Source organism: Lepisma saccharinum, chromosome 26, assembly GCF_977018435.1.
Source record: "Lepisma saccharinum chromosome 26, izLepSacc3.1, whole genome shotgun sequence".
Classification (NCBI taxonomy): Eukaryota; Metazoa; Arthropoda; class Insecta; order Zygentoma; family Lepismatidae; genus Lepisma; species Lepisma saccharinum.
In genome coordinates, this window is record NC_139254.1 from 3,093,320 (window position 1) to 3,111,220 (window position 17,901).

General features: G+C 41.3%; 2 protein-coding genes across 3 annotated transcripts in view; one reads left to right on the forward strand and one right to left on the reverse strand.

The window, feature by feature from the left end:
* heph (polypyrimidine tract-binding protein 1 heph) overlaps window positions 1–17,901 on the forward strand; it is a 1,248,713-nt gene that overhangs the window by 556,630 nt on the left and 674,182 nt on the right. The gene's annotated exons all lie outside the window — the stretch shown is intronic.
* LOC145979357 (uncharacterized) lies at window positions 16,775–17,227 on the reverse strand. Its single transcript, XM_083112221.1, has one exon. It carries the CDS (start codon window positions 17,225–17,227, stop codon window positions 16,775–16,777), a length of 453 nt encoding a protein of 150 aa, XP_082968347.1.

Here is a 17,901-nt window from a genome sequence, read left to right on the forward strand (position 1 = left end):
GGCCAATAAAAAAGTAATTCCACGAGTTGAATCAAAAAATGCATAAATTATGTAGCTTACACCAAAAGTTTAAGTGCATCATTGAGAAAGATGCAGGATGCTAAACTACAGCTGAAATTATATGACGCACTTTGGCTTACCATTATAAACGGTACACAAGAAATGCATCAAACTGCAAACCTGATTCGTGGCCAAAAAACACACTTTAATGCATCAAATAGATTTTACGCATTTAGTTTTCTGGGTAGAGATATGAATGAGCAATCGACGGTTTTCTTGCTGTACTTGCAGAAATGCACAGAAGCATTGATATGCGCAACGCCCCTGTTTTTAAATGTTGACACTGCCTAGTACGGGAGCCAAAAAAGGAAAGAGACTTTTCATTTGAGGAAAAGCTCTGGCTTCAGCACAAAAAAGGGGCAGGTATTGACTTTCCAGACTACCAGAGTTAACATGGTCGAAGTCGTGCCATCGCTTGGCGCGCACCATGTTGATTTTAGAAACATCGCCTTTTCTTTCCCGCAAATGAATATGCCGTTTTTCAAACCTTACGAGGTCCAACGTCAGGCTTATATGTTATCTCAGAAAACAATACCCGCTGCTCATTCCCGTGCATGTAGACACGAGGTGTGGTGGGTAACTTTCGTGCGAGCATTATGTCAGTCTGGGAGTCTGAATAGGTAGGTTTTCATCTGCGTTGAGAAGATTCCGGCTTTGAAGTAAGGTGAATGGATTCCCAGACGTGTAGTGCTTGTAGAGGATAATCTAAAATTGGAATATTGGAGGTGATTTGGAATAGGGCAAGGTTCACCAAAGGATGCCGTGTCTTAGAGAGAGCCAGATATGTGTGTATTAACATACAGGGTGGCGCAAAAGTCATCGCCTAATTTTCTTAGCGTATAGGTTGGGTTTTAAATTAAACAAAGTAGGCTTTTTTTGTGTTAAACTTTTATTGATACTTGTAAGTTTTATGTCCTCAATTTTTAAAGATAACATCCATTAAATGACCACCATTCGAATTGATGCAATTGTGCTCTTTTTATTTCGGTTTCCATGGTGGTGGAAATCTGCGGGGAAATGTTTTCAATTTCATGCTGAATATTGTCCTTTAGTTGCTGTAACGTCTCTGGCGTATTCACATAAACCAATGACTACAAATATCCCCAAAGGAAAAACATCTGGAGCGGTCAAATCGGGGGACCTGGCCGGTCATGTCAAATCACCAAAACGGGATGTTACTCTGCCCGGAAAAGTGTCACGCAAAATTGTGACAATATTTCCACGTTCTTGTGGGCTATACTTATTCATTTTCGCACACAATAAATTTCGTGAGTATCTTCTATTCAATTGACAAAACACTACTGATATATACAAGAAGATGTCAAAATAAAGGTCAGTTCAAATAGGATGGTGACTTTTGCGCCACCCTTTATTTGTTGGCTCTAGTAATGCATTAAAGCCGTGTGATGCACTAAAAATATGCTTTACTTGAGAAGATAGGCAATTGTTTCTAAGTTGACGAAAATCGTAACTTTCTTCTTTAAACGTGGGTTTCGTGAGACGTCAGGATGTCTCAGCCGCCATGTTTGGGGCCTATTGGTTTTGTCGTTTGCAAGGAAATATCCACCATTTAGCGTCAATTACATCTGTGCCAATCGCAATTTTGTTTTAAATCGCGAATGTCTTGTGCTAGTATCTCCCCCCGTCCGCTTGAATTCTGATGCTTACAAGAACTGCCTCAATTATGGCTGCTCAAAGCTACAATCCAGTAGTTTGTGACGTAGGCGATACGCTAATGACGATTGAAGAAACACTTGAATTATGAAAAGCACCGTAAAATTGTGTACTTGTAACTTTGTCACCTGGTATTCGGGGGTCCTCATGTTTGACCCCCAACGGAGGCACACTGCACAGTGGTTCGTGTATGTTTCATTTGCCGGAACTTGCATTGATTCAGAGGTAAGGCAAAGGTATCCCGCTGCGTGTGCACACATGCCACGAAGTGGAAGTGGATGTGGAGGTATAGAACTCCACGTATTCTTGACCTCGCCCATAATTGGGGTGATGTGATCAGCATCACGCCCGGACACCTTTATCCCCAAGGTTGCCCCCAGGTACACATTATACGAGGCTGGGTGGAACTCAGAGCCGAAACGTGGAAATTACTGGAAAAATTGCTGGTCCAGATCATCTGCCCCGGGATTCGAACCGGATCTTCCGCGTGGTAGTCGGATGCTTCTTTTAAAACGGAATACCCCTGAGCGGTAGTATGCCCCGTCATTAGCCCATTTCTCAACTTACATACATATCTGTTTTTACTGTATTCTTGGTTTTTCTCATTACGGACAAACACAGACATCCATGTCCTAGCCGGGATTTGAACCCGAGACCCCTGGCTTTGTAACGCGATACGCTGACCACTCCGCCACGGAGGCCGACCACCAACTGAGCAACCGTCGCTCCTATCTCGGCGAGGAGTGGATGGAAATTACGACGTACAATTAGCCTAGTAATATTTATGCCACTCACTGTACCAGGCAAGAGGCATAACCTTGTCACATCGCTGTAACCGAAAACCCTACCAGGCCTTCACAATTCGCACACAATTGCAAACATTGCCATTTCCCGCAAAAGGCTTGCGTGCGTCCGACGTTCTTCTGCAAATCCATTTGTGTTCGTGTATTATTAACATGCCCGCACGAGTTTTGCGCGAGGCTTGAAATTAGATTGTACGTGCAAGGAGACATCGTGTGGATTATCTGCAGTACGTGTTAATGCCCTTAAGATGAATAATGCAGCCTCTTTTCCCCCTACCCGGGCGCTGGAAAAGTACACGTAAAGCCGAAGTTCCTTTACCATCAGCTTAATTCCTGTCTTTTTTTTATCGCCCCGGAAAGAAAGCGCGCTACACACAGCCTGGCTACAAAAGATAATGAAGCTGTATCGACTAGGATGCCTTTGAAAACTGCGAGGGCATCCTTAATTGAAAGATTCATTAGACTCTCTCCGCAGGTAAACCGTTATCACTTCCTCAAATCAGCTATCAAGTTCAGGGTAGGTTAATTTTCTCGGGAACAAAGCGCTGGTTTTTCTTCCCATCCTGCTTTGCGATATCTTAGTCTTCAAGGCGCTGGTGAAAGAGGATGGGGCCGTACATCAATTCACGAACGCCTTGTGTAGGGGGGATCCTAACTTGCTACTCAAAAAATAGAAGGAAGGGTGGATGGAGAAAACTCGATGAAAGCACGGCAGGATGGAGTCTTAGAGTGATCGGTGGGTGTGGAGGGGTTGAATTCCTGTAGGGACTCGAAAGATTGGGTCTGGACGCTCTGCATGGGCCTATTCTCGAGGCAAAACGAAGTTGCGATGCAGAAGCTCGGTTCGGGCGCGTTTTCACATTCAGGTCTTCCTTCTGTTGGCTGCGACAAAAGGGGTTGTGCCCTGGATGGATGGTAGCGCGGAGGGTGACGAGTAACTTAGAACTCGTACATTTCAAGTAACGCGTCCGTACACACAGAGAACTAAATGCATCATATTGATTGATGCAGCAGAACGCATCCATCGATGCACTAAAGTGTGTTTTATGGCGTCTGCAAAGAATCAGATTCACATTTGATGCATTTTGGTGCATTTTGGTATGTCGTAAAAGAAACACCAAAGTGAATAATGTGATGCAAATGAGGATTTCTTTCAGTCGAGATGCACTTTAATGCATCCGTTGATGCGTTTGGTTTCACCTTGATGCGTTTTGATGCGCTTAAACGTTTGGTCTGAGCTACATAAAGTCTGTATCTCAAACCAAACGTTTAAGTGCATCATCGATAAAGATGCAGGAAGGTGCATCAACGGATGCATTAAAGAGTGGAAATGCTTTTAAAAAAATAACTTGCCTTCAAAGTTCTTGGTAACCGATAACGTGTTCCAAAATTCTGATGGATCACCTTTGCACAATATAATGTTATTTTCGAACATTGAAAAAAGTCCCTACGTTTTCCCTTAATTGGAAAAATCTGTCCCTACGCGGGCAAAATATAGTGAAAAGTCCCTATGCGTAAGGACATGTCCCTACGGTTGGCATCACTGGCTTAGAGGGCAAATCCTTTTCCTTTCGCCAACTGAAATATCTGCTCCCTCCGTGTTGGTTGTCTCCCCCTCCCCTCCGCTGCGAATGTGGCAAGCAAGTGTTCAAACTTCCCTCCCAAAGGCAACGGTGAGTTCTGGCTGACAGAGAACAAAGCACGTGCTGTCTTCAGAGCTCCTCTCAGTGGGTGGAAGTGCTCACGTGATCGTCCAAAGTTCTTCCAGCAGACCCAGTGGCGTGAACTGTACTACGATAAGCCTTCTGCCCTATATAACATGGATGCCTAAGGAGAAGTCTCAGTGAACACAGGAAGATGTAAAACTGTGGTATGGGGACGTTTTTTGAAACCAACGCAGCTTCCAGTCTCAAACAACTTTCCAACCTTTGAACTTCAAAACTGATAATATTCGTTCAGTAAAATCTTTCTTTGGATATTGCCAAGAAAGTTCAATATTCGCAAACCTTGATGTTCTTTTTAGAAGATGCTGCACCAGAATTCTCTTAACAAAGACGTGATTTATAAATATAGAATGGTAAGGAAATTCTATTGAAGGTTTTGCCTTCGAGGGCCGTAAAGAAGTGAGAAGAATGTGTTTTTAATATATGGATTTTATTTGTGAGGTATTTAAAATTTAATCAAACGGGAGAGGGGAACGAAGTAGCCAATTGCAATTTCTTCTTTTGACATAGTGATATACTGGGGAGAGTGCATTGGAAACCTTGAAAGTCCGACAAGAAGTGTATGATAGACTGTATATAGTTAAAATTGATATAAGGCATCAGCTATTAGCCGGGAGAAAGTATAGCTGCACTAGAGCATATTCATGCACGACGTAATACTGTGGTTACGCACTTCGTTAGAATATATTTCGTTGGTTATTTTTCTTCCTGCGTGTGTAATAGTCAAGGTGACGTTTTTGCATTAGGGGCAATCCATTGTCCACTTGGACGACACCTTTCATATTATAGTAACTATTGTACTGATAGTTAAGCAACATTTTTCGTAGTTTCTGTGCCATGAAATATGAAACTTAACACTGTTGAGTGTTACCCTTAAAATTATTTCGCAAATAGATTTTAAGTGAACATTTTTGAGTCAGAGGCAGGGCCGGATTAAGACGAAATTGGGCCTGATGCTACGTCGCACTTACAGAACAACAATAAAGTGGCAACAATCGCCAAGATATTGCATAAAACGCATCTAAGTAAACTGTTAAACGTAAAATTGATAATATTAACTTGGAATCTTCGGTGAACAATGAACACAACGACGTTATAGTTACGTCACAGCGCAAAGAATAATAGTAACTGTATAATAAGTAACGCTGTGTCTAGGCATCCGAAATTGGGGCTCCAAATTTCATTCTAAGATTTATTTTCAGGTTAATATAGCAATAAGAAAACTGTTCACCTTTCGGAAAATTCTCGTGTTTTCATCTGGGCCTATTTCAGGAATGGGCCTAATGCTGCAGCATCAATAGCACCCACCTTCATCCGGCCCTGGTCACGGGTGAGACAAGCGAAAGACTGCCTCTTCACGTAATAAGAAATTTATTTTAATTTGTGAACTATCAAGTAATGAAAAATAAATTATTTAATACAAAGAAAAAAAGTAATTGGTCTTTGAATATTCTAGTGGGAGTTGAAGCAGAAATGTAACAGTTAAAGAAGAACTTAATTGTTCTTTGGTGTCACAGATGGAACACCTTAATTATGTTTAATACTTGTATTTTTATGCAAATTACATATTTAGATTGATCACTCACAAGATAGGATAATTTTACAGCTTTGCATTTATTTTTAAAAAGTTGAGGCTCAGGTGCAATTTTACATGAAATGCTTCATTACGTTTTTTCGGGACGAGACAACATTGTGGTAACGTTTTCCCCACATGATGTAATTACCTTTGTTAAACCAACAAAATGGCTTACCACACAGTCACACACAAAAAAAATACTGAGAGCATGGGGCATGTGCTCAAACGCCATTCGAATATAATCCCCCCCATGTCAAAAAATGACGGCGTGTATGATCTACCAGCTACATCAGCATGTGGTATCAAAGTGACCATTAATAACGTCGGTAAACCACATCCAATTGAACTAATTAAATATTAAGTACTTTGCTATACACATTCAGCAGAATGAACCACAAAATGAGGAAGTGTCCAAACTTCCGTTCAATTTACACCGTGGTATTTTACTGAATCGCACAAATTGCCTCACAGGTACACGTTTATTCAATTCTCACTGTGCTTGCGAACCTTGCAACGTAGTTAGGTGTACATTGTATCTATAAAGAGGATTACTAGAAAAATAGGAATGAAAATGAATTCTAAATTGTAGTTTCAATTCGTTATCAAGCTTGAGAATTTCCTCCAATTGTACACTATGTAAATACCCCCCCCCAAAAGCAAAAGCAATTTCCTCCACTGGTCATCCCACATAGCAGAATTGTACGTAATTACCGTGTGGGATGTCTACATAGTGAGAACTGCCGTTGTGCAGTAGGTAAGGTGTCTGACTACTACAAGAGATACCCAGGTTCAATTTTTGGTTGGGTGTGAATCTTTCCTCTTTTCCTCTTTATTTTTACTTTCTTCCTCCTTTCCTTTTTCTTTCTTTTACTTTATTTTTTCTTCTTTTTATTTTCTTCCTCCTTTCTTCTTTGTTTTCCTTTTCTTCCTCCTTTCCTGTTTCTTCCTTCTTTTCTTTCTTTATTTTTCTTCTGGTTTTTATTTTCTTCCTCCTTTCCTATTCATTTTTCTTTTCTTCCTTCTTTCCTTTTTCCTCCTTTCCTTTTTCTTCCTTCTTTTCTTTTATTATTTTTCTTCTGCTTTCTTTTTATTTTCTTCCTCCTCTCCTTTTTCTTTCTCTTTTTCCTTCTTTCTTTTTCTTCCTTTTATTTTTCTTTTGCTTTCTTCTTTCCTCCTTTCCTGTTTCTTCCTTCTTTTCTTTCTTTATTTTCCTTCTGCTTTTCATTTTCCTCCTCCTTTCCTATTCGTTTTCCTTTTCTTCTTCCTTTCCTTTCTCTTCCTTCTTTTCTTTTATACTTTTCTTCTGCTTTCTTTTTATTTTCTTGCTCCTCTCCTTTTCCTTTCTCTTTTTACATTTTCTTTTTCTTCCTTCTTTTATTTTTTCTTCTGCTTTCTTCTTTTTTCTTCCTCCTTTCCTCTTTGTTTTTCTTCTTTCTTTTCCTTTTCTTCCTCCTTTTCTATTTGTTTTTCTTTTTCCTTCTTTCCTCTTTGTTTTCTTCCTCTTCCTTTCTCTCTTCTATCCCTGACTCTCTCTCCCTCCCTCTCTCTTAGAGTAAAAGTTAAGAATAAAGCACATGAGCCAAGCACGTTCAGTGGGCGACTCACAATCTCACCACCTAATATTACAGATTCGAATTCATTTATCCTCTTCGCCTCGATTGGCATATAGAAACAAAGTAGCAACGTTATGCAAGAAAAGTAAGAAGTAGGGTGACGGGTCCAAGTCATCACCGAAAACTCCAACTCTAGGTGTGTGAAATTACCGTGCAAGTTCGTCGCTACGTGCATGGTGAGGTGAGATCTTCTCCGTCCCATCCTCCTCTGCTCAAGATCCCCGGAAGATTTCTTGGATTGAGCCGTGATTCACGGTTTTGGCAGCAGGTGGCTCTGTCATTAAGCCCCGCCAGGCATGGCGGTTGCAGTTAGCACTTTGGGAACCGCAATGAATTCGTCGTGCGGCGCGTCGCCTGCAAGTCACGCAGCGGCGTCCTCTATCATGTAAATTGGTTATCTTGTCGGTTGGTATTTGCGCAATCCATTACCGCGGAGCTGTCAAGAAGGGAACTTGCGCTCTTGCCAAACAGCGCCAATTACGGGAACGTAACCTGGCGGGAAACTGCGGAGGTAACCGTTGGAAGAACTCTCAGGCTGCAGCCCCCGTGATATAAGTTGAGATATGTCAATCAACTTGTACGTCTTTTGTACGAAGAAGCGGGAGCGCTCTTCCTTGAATCACCCATACGTTGCCATGGGGACGAAAACTTGTTGTACCCTACTGTCAGATTTATAGCAGCAACTGTGTTGGAACTGCAGATGAGTAGTGTTGGTCGATATATCACGATGTTGAAAAAATACCGTCCAGGCGATATCAACTAGACAATATATCGTCACGATATTTTGGCGATATATATCGTGTCGGCCATATATCGTTACGATATTTGGCGATATACGCATATCGTGGTGACGATATATCGCCGATAGCACAATACGGAAAAAGTATCATATCGTATCGTCTGTGTATGTTGCATGCAGTGGACCGAGCAGCAGGAAAACCCGTTTCTGCTGCTAAGTAAAGACGGACAAGTAGAAAGCTGCTTGAGTACTGCAAAAAAATCGTGTCTTATGCCTTGCATTCAATGGGTGGAGTAACAAAAAAAACCTAGTTTTAGCTTCCGAGTAGGGATGGCCAAATCCGGATACAATTTTATCCGGATATCGGATATTCTGATGTCCGGATATCCGAATTATCCGGACATACGGATTATCAAAATTATCTAGATATCCTGTATCCGGATATTCTGATTATCCGATGTGTGCATTATTCCGTTACCGTTTTACGGGCTATCCACAAATTAGTTTATTCCTCATGTTCGTATTTCACTGAGGCCTCCCCGATGGCGCAGTGGTAGCGTCGTCGCCTTGTAATCAAGGGGTCCGGGGTTCGATTTCCGGTGGAGGCACATAGTGGTTCGGATCCCACTTTAAACTGTAGGTCCAGTAATCTAATCTACCTGTAATCGTATTTCACTGTACGGATTTTCTACAAATCCTTCATCAAATTTTCACTATCCGGATATTCGTATTATCCTGATATCCACACTATCCATATATTCGGATTATCCGTTGCGGGTGCAACGACTATCCGATAATTTGAAACCCTGATTTTGTGGCGATCCCTACTTCCGAATGGGTGTGGGCGAGGAGAAAGTAATCGGCCTGTTCGCTGTGTTGGGTCGTTCAACAGAACTGAGAGAAAGTGGCACGTAAAAACTTGATTTACTTGTTTGGTGCAGCGTCACAACCATTGACGACCGATAAAATTTCTTTAAGGAGGGTTCAAAATTCCTAAAAAAAAAAAAAAAAAAAAAAATTAAAAAATGAAAAGTTGAGTTCTGAAGTGGGTTATATCTGTACTGATAATCCTGTGGCGCCATGTTTATGGGTCATGGTAATGAACAAATGTTTTAAGAGAGGCCGAGAAAGAGATCAAAATAAAAGATCGAGAGGGATATATAGAATAGACTGAGAGAAAGGATAAAAGCTAGTGAATGAGATGGAGAAATAGAAGAAACTTTATTGTACATATATACCGGGTGTTTCATAGATACTTGAGGGGTTTCAAAAATTTACTGCAAGTAAACTATTGAACTTACGTTAATGAAACAAGTCCAGAACGATCGAGGAACGCAAACAGTATATGCATGTATGTTTTATTAAGCTGAGAGTTCACATCGCTGCCGCTAGGTGACACTCAAATCACCCACATCACTCAGTGTGCTGTGCAATGTTTTGGCCCCCAAGGTCACCGGACCTTACACCGTGTGTGATTTCTTTTTGTGGGGTTTCATCAAAGACAGGTTATTCGTCTCGCCGTTGCCGCGTGATACTGCAGTCCTAAGGGAGCGTATCATCACAGCAATATACATTATCGATAGGCCTATTTTGATGCGAGTGTTGCAAGAAGAAGACTATCATGTTGATGTATGCCGTGTCACCCGTGGTGCACATATTCAACATTTGTAGGTGAAAAAAAAAAACCCTGTTGGAGTTCCTCGTTTGTTCTGGACTGGTTTCATTAACGTAAGTTCAATACTTTACTTGCAGTAAATTTTTGTAATCCTTCAATTATTTATGAAACACCCGGTGTATATATATGTATGCATGTATGTACACACACACTGTTACGTACCCAATAGGACCAAGTAATGTAAATAGTTTGCTAAAGAGGAGTAGAGATGGCAGCACCAGGAGTGCTAGATTAATAATTAGCATAATATATGTGAATAACTTTATAAATAAGAACAAAGCAAATTGGAAAGATGAAAAACAATAGAATCTACTATAAGAAGATAAAGAATAAATATAAAAGGAATAAATTAATGTATATACGCGATAAATCAAACCAGTGATCATATCTAAATTGATCAGAAAACTAAAGAAGTCAAAGCACTGCTACAAATTGGTGTCTGACAGATTTTGAATCTGTCTGATTTGATTTACCTTTCCAATAGTGAAAATTTTGTTTGCCCCAGTGGCGGCGCGTTCCAGTCGACCCCCCACAGCACTTTTGGTTGCGCGTTTCAGTCGTGGCACCTACTTGGATGCGCGTGTCAGTCGTTTTGGCACCATGTACACCCTAGGTTGGACATATTTAGTGTTGGCGCGTTCCAATCGCAGCCACAGGGGAGGAAATTAGTATAGTTCCCAAACCCTAAGGGGAAAAAGTAATCCCCAAATCTTAGAAAAAGCGGAAATATAAGGCAATTAAGAAGAAAGTCCATATCCAAACCATCTACGAGGAAGGAAGTCCATATCCAAATCGTCAACTAAGAAGGAAGTCCAGATCCAGATCGTACATTAAGAAGGAAGTCTTATAGAAGAATATTCAAATCGAGAAAAGAAATAATAAAAGGCATATTGAAATGAAAATTGACTGTGAATGAAAATTACAGAAGAATGTAGCTTATGTAAATATTCTGATTCCATGTATCCTGTGTTCGAATAATTTATACGTTTAATCGTCTCTATTGGAAGGCATCCTGTCTGGTTTCGTTGTGTACAAAGAACCCTACCCTGTAGATATTCTAGCTGAGGTTTAAAATGAAGATTTATGTATGTACCTTTGCACAAATGGAGGTAGCAACACACACACACACATACGTAGATAAAACTTTAGAGCATCGAGAAAGGGAGAGAGAAGACATAAGAGATACTAGAGGAAGATGAGAAGATGGATAAAAGATACGAGAGAGAGAGAAGTGCAAAACAAGCTTGATGTAGATGGAAGGAAAATACAGGAGAAATCAAGACAGGTATTGGAAGTGGAAGAAACAAAATGTAGAAGAAGTGAAAGGAATGCAAATATTAGAAATAACTTAATAATTATTAAACATTCCAGAAGAACGCCTCAGATCTGTCCGTAACCCTCCCTGTTGCGATAGTAGAAAACTTGCATTTTGGAGTCTTTGGGTGTCCTTTACGCTGCTACAAGCAAACACCGAATAACAATACGAGACCAGAACGCACCAAAGCACTTGGAACATACCTGTTGTCATGCAACATCCTAACCACAGAGGATAAGAATTGTGGTTTTAGAGAGCGTCTGTACGTGTCGTGTGTTTAACCCCTCTTCCTTTCCACTTGCGCCGGCTGTCAGTACCTTGAGCGAACGTAATCGCATGGATAAAAGGTTTCCAGCATCCCGAGGCGGGATCTTCTTTTGAGATGGAAAATTTCTGAAGTCGCTGCCGGAGAAGATTGGATGGAGAGGGAAGGAAATACAAACAGCGAAAGAAAAGAGAAAAGGGGAAGAGTATTTTTAGTCCACACAGAGAAGTACGTTGAGATGATTACTTTGTGTAATTGGCTGTGGCTCCTCGGCGAATAAAAATATTTTTAAGGAAAGCAATTTTGGGATCTTAATTTCTTGGAAGTCATATTCCGATGGCGATTAAGTCTCCAGTGTGTCTGCGTATTTTCGCTTTCGCGTCTATCTTTCGAAGCCTATGAACCCGGGCGTGGAACTCAATATTTCGCGGTGTTTTCCTTCTGCGTTCTGAGCTTTTTCTTGGGATGGATTCTAAACTTTATTTCACCCCCTTGTGCAAAGGAAAACGATATTCAGAGCATGACGCCCGAGTGTTGAAAGAAACGATCCGCTGGAAAATGTTATTTCCTGAATGTTAGTGACTGTGGTTCTTTATTGTCCTGTAGAGGCCTCCCCGATGGCGCAGTGGTTGTAATCAAGTCCCACTGTTGGAGGCACAGTGGTCCGGATTTCACTTTAAACTGCACACCACGCTACGACGCCTAAGGTCCTGGGTTCGAATCCAGGTCAGCGCATGGGTGCTTTTTGCGAATGTCCCTTTATCAATTTCATCATATCTTCACTCATCTTCATCTTCGGTATTAGCCAAAAGTGGCATAAATGCGAAGTGAAATAGACCAAGTCAATCAATCAAAAAACATTGCCCACTTTTTATCTTCTCTCGTCTTCAGGCGAACACATTATTAAATTAGGTTATTTTACGTCGCTTTTCTGCCTCTTTTGAATAATCGCTACGATGATGAACTTGATAAAGGGACACTCGCAAAGAACGCTCATACCCAGGTCGAGATTCGAACCCGGAACCTCTGGAATCGTTGCATGATGTACTAACCACTCCGACACGGAGTGGTAGGGATGAAAGCCAGGACCAACCTGTGATTGTACTCCATATCCGCTAACCAACTACTCCACGTCGCATCCCGGAATTTTCTTTCTTTCCTCCATTGAAGTCCCTATTTCTACTTGCTAGGTAGGAAGGGAGGAACATATTTGCTTGAATTCTACACTAGGATGCCTTGTAAGGTGTTGACCCAAGGCTATAAAGGCTGCTGCTTTATTTGTATCTCTTTCCTATTTTGTTCTTTGTGTAGTTATGTTATGTTGTTTCATTGAATTATGTGCAATTTATTCCATGCGTATTCTGCTGTTTTAACCTTTATGCTTCTCATTGTGAGTATGCAGTATATGTTAGTCTATCCTCTTTCTAAAAAGCGTCCAGATTCTTCCATCTAATGTTGTCCGCTTTCACGTTGTACAAGGTTGTATCAAAAAGTAAGGTGAATTTGTCTGTAAAACCCAGAGTTTTTTGTGTAGCTAATTACATTTTTTGTATGTGTCAGATACCAAGGTGATGCAAGTCTGACGGCAATTACAGTCTTCTACGTCAACCCGTCTGGTACCTAGAGCAATTCAAAGATGGCGCAACGACTTGAACATTACTCCAAGGAGGAGGTGCGCAGTGTTATTAGTTTTTTATGGGTCAAGGGAAAGAAACCATCTGAAATTCATCGAGAATTGTTGGAGGTCTATGGAGAGCGTGTTATGTCGCAGAAACAAGTGTGTGTGTGTGGTGTAACTCATTTGCAAGTGGTAGGAGTAGTGTGACAGATGATGACAGAAGTGGCAGACCAGCAACGTCCATCACCGACAGCAATGTGTGAGACGTGGATGCGATGATTCGTGAAGACACAAGGGTCAGGTTACATTACATTGCTGATGCATTGAACATCACATATGGTTCAGGAAAGTGTGCGCGCTGGGTGCCCAAAAATCTGAGTGAGGACCAAAAACACCACCGAATGGTCATTTCCCTGACCCACCTCACACGATATGCCCACGAAGGCAGTGGTTCCTATGTCGAATTTTAGTGTGATACCATGAGTCAAACATACTACAGTTTCATATTTTTCAATTTTTTCTATGCACGTTTTTCAATAAATCGAAAATTCACCTTACTTTTTGATACAACCTATTATGTTGTACTGTACAATTTATACAGCGCAATTTTGATGCCCGCATTTTAACATTTTGCAAAATTATTATTAGATTGTATTAGAAATTATTGTATTAGAAAAATTATTGATTGATTGAGTTGGTATATTTTACTTCGCTTTTCTGCCACTTTTGTTTAATCGCGAAGGTGAGGCTGAGGATTAAAATAATGAAACGAGTGACACTCGCAAAGATCAACCATGTTCAGGCTGGGATTCGAACCGGAACCCCTGTCGTCAGAGAACAATATGTGCTTCGCATCGACAGGATTCCATGCCTTAAAACAATATCGGATGTAAAATAAGATAATGATCATAGTGATGCACAATTTGCCCACTGGCTTTGCGGCTGGCTGTACGTGGCGCAAGCACATCACTGCGTTTCCTAAACGAGTTGGCAGATGTGCAGTTCGTATGCTGGAGACACGGCGAACCATGTTCGAATTGTAATACTTGGTGAAATAATAGTGAACAACACAGAGAATGCTTCCAAAATGAAAGAAAGAGGGGAGAGTGAAAAGATTTGAGCCTCAAAGGGAAGGGGTGTTTGAGCTACAGTTTTTCATTATGACTTCTCAACATAATCACATAATATCTATAACCACACCTCAGATCAATGCAGTTATGCATGTGATGCAGTTTGTTTACAGGCATCTGGTAGAATGATTTGTCCTGAGTCTCGCACCACTGAATGACCGTGTGGAAGTGACTTCTTCGAAGTGAATTCTTCATAGCAGGGAAAAGATGAAAATCTGACGGGGCCAGGTCGGGGGAATAAGGTGGATGGGGATGTGCGGTGAAGCCACACTCGACCAAGGCAGCCTGTGCAGTGAGACCTTGCCGACAGAGGTATCGAATCACGGCCCTGTCGCCACTCTCTTCTCCGACACTTCATTCATTTTCAACCTGACAAAAAAATAGAAGAAAACATGTGGATTTTATAACAGTTCGCACAAAGTGTCCTAAAACTCAAACCTTACATCCTCCAAAATTTTAACTACCTTTCATGTGAGGCTCAGAACGTTTCACTCTCCGCTCGTAGTAATGGTTTTGGTAAGCTTGTGTCTATATCTGTGCAGAGAAAATCTTAGCTATCTTGATGGCGTTGAACGTGTATGGGTGGCTCTGTGTACAAGGACGTATTTAGGGGTGAGGTACGGACCCCTTCCTCCGAAAGACTTACCAGTTGTATGAGGGTGAATCAAATGAAAACGGAACAGGGGCCTCGGAATGAAATCAACAATGTTTATTTCAAACGTAATCTCCAAAGTTACATAAGCACTTGTCCCAGTGTTTCACCAAGCGGTGAATACCCTGCTCGTAGAACTAATTTGGCTGAAATCGGAACCAGTTTCGAACATTGTCCATGACTTCATTGTCCGAGTGGAAGCGCCGACCCTTCAATGACTTTTTCAACGGTCCAACGATATGGAAGTAGCATGGCGATAGATCAGGGCTATACGGTGGGTGTTCCAACACTGTCCACTCTAACGTCGCCAATGTGTGTTCTTTGTAACAGCTGACGTATGTGGCCGCGCGTTGTTATGCAGCAAAACCACTCCAGAGGGCAACAGGTCGGCCCGTTTGGTCTTGATTGCTGACTGACTGCCTGCCTGCTCGCCTTCTCGGACGATACTGCTGCCCGACCTCCTAGGCATATCAATCAGGTGCTCACGCGCGACTATGTAGGGCGAGTCCATTATGCAGTAGGGGTTTCCTTGCTTACCTTCCGCTCTACCTTCGCGACACACATACATAAATATAACCCAATACATCCACTGTTCCATTTTCATTTGATCCACCCTAATAAAATCAAGGGTTATTTACATAGGTTCATCAAACGGCTTGAATGGCAGTACCGAAACAGATTTCTGCACACTACGACTTATACTAATGGTGTGCATAAAATATTGATCAGGCACTTTAGTGGGCCTCCCCGATGACGCAGTTCTAGCGTCGTCGCCTTGTAATCAAGGGGTCCCTGGTTCGATACCCAGTGGAGGCACATATTGGTTCGGAGCCCAACAGTAGGTTCAGTCCCAATTAGCCTTACTGTGCATAAACTGGGCTTAAAACACCAACTCAATATACTTTAGTTTTCGTCAACTGGATCTTGCATCCTTTTTTTGTTATTCAATAAATATTAAATTATGTATTTTCTTTAACATACGTTCCTCACCAGGACAGTTGTCACACAGTTTTTACACAAAGTGTGGCGGTCTTAACAACATAATTACAAGTAAGCTTGATACGTGCTATCATATCTCTATTCTTTTACTGTGTTTTTACCTATTGATGCAATAATAACAATACAATATTAATTGGCATATTATTATTACATACAAATTATATTAATGCATTAATTTAAACATTATTATTATTATTATTATTATTATTAATTTTCGGACGTCCACATTCCCGAAACCTAATACGTGTCTGTCTATGTAACCACAGATAGGGGTACGTATATACCCTTATCTGTGATGTAACAGCTTAAAACGATCCTAAAGTCGACGAGCCATATGAAAGCGGCTGACCTTGACAAGTCCGCGCAGAGAGAGAGGGAGATACATTTCCGCTGTTGCCACCTACTCACCGTTCGAGGTTCTCGCCATTCTTTCAAAATAAAAAAACAATGGCTTACATTCGAACAATTGTAAATTGCCGCTGCACGGCTATTATTGCAACAATCGATACCAATCCAGCACGAGTATTACCAGAAAGATTTAGACAATCGTATTGTGTTGTAAATTAAATGTGTAGAATCTTGAAAGTAAGTGAAAGAAATTAAATATTCTATTGACCATTATTGTATAGAGAAAAAGTTCTCTTGCGAGCCGATTTTTATTAAATTAGATTTGAAATAACTTCCAGTGAGAAAGTTACAAAGAAAACTCCAAATTTTAAGTTCGTATAATATTTACAGCGATATGTTATTTGGTTACTGAGAAAACGAGAGAAGAACTTGATTCATTCTTTCGCGGCGCGGCAAAGGCAACTTCGTTTGCCGCAGATACCAGGCGCCGGTCTTGTGGCACTCGCAATAACAAAACAACTGTCTGGCATGCATAACATGAACTGAAAATAAAAAAATAAAATGCCATTTACTTACATAACGCTCATTCCGTACTGCTGTCAATCTCGTCACTTGATTCAAGTTCTTCGGAATCCGTGTCTTGCAAATTTATAATGACCTTCTCGATGACATCATCTCTGACTATTTCACGCTGGAAGTCATCTTCTTGTATTTTTTCTGCGTGAGCCACACAATCTGCCCACTCGGAAACACCTATTCTGTCTATTGCTTCGTGAGTCAGTTTCTGTACGTCGGCAATTTTGAAAGACTTGTTCTTGTCAGCTACGTACCCCTTCCCCTGGGCCCAAATCGTTTCAATCGGGTTGTACTGACAATGATAAGGTGGGAGACGAACAACTCTGTGACCATATTCTCTTGCTATTATATCGATTTCGTAACTTTTGTGAGTTGGTGTATGATGTTTCACCAACTGCAACAATTCCTCTCGGGTTTGCGTGCTTGTGTGGGGAATGTTCTTGTTACAGAGCCATGCCATAATATCCGCCTTCCTTGTATTCGAACAAGGCGTTTTATCCACTTGCAAGGAATGTATGCTCGCGTTGTCCATTACAATCACGGATTCGGGAGCGAGAAACGGCAAGAACTGCTCGCAAAACCATTTCGAAACACGGCAGACGTCATTTCTGAATGATAGTCAGTACTGTTTGTTTTGGAGCGGAAAACCAATTTACTTTGGGGCACAAAGCCTGTAGCAGCTGAACCAGCATGACACACTATAAGACGAGCACCTTTTCCTAATGGCACCTTTAACCCACCAGAACCATCACTCATTCTCCAGCAGCTCGTCTTCGTGTGATTCTGGTTGACCCAGGTTTCATCTAAATAGTATATATTTGCAGTACCAGCTTTCCTGATTTCGTGCATGGTTCTGAGGAAGATCACTCTCGCAGCTACAACATCACCCCTCTCCGTTAAAAATTTCCTCCCGTCGTTGCCTTTCCTATATCTGAACCCCATGTTTTTCAAAATTTTTAACACTGACCACGTACTGCCTGCAAACCCGATAGCTTCCTTCAATTTAGCCCTAAGTTTCACTGCAGTAGGAAATTCGCCATTTGCGTACATGTCAAATATAATATTACGCAATACCCCTTTATCAAAATCGTCCAAGTGCGTAACATTCTTTCGCCGATTACGACGTTTGCCAGG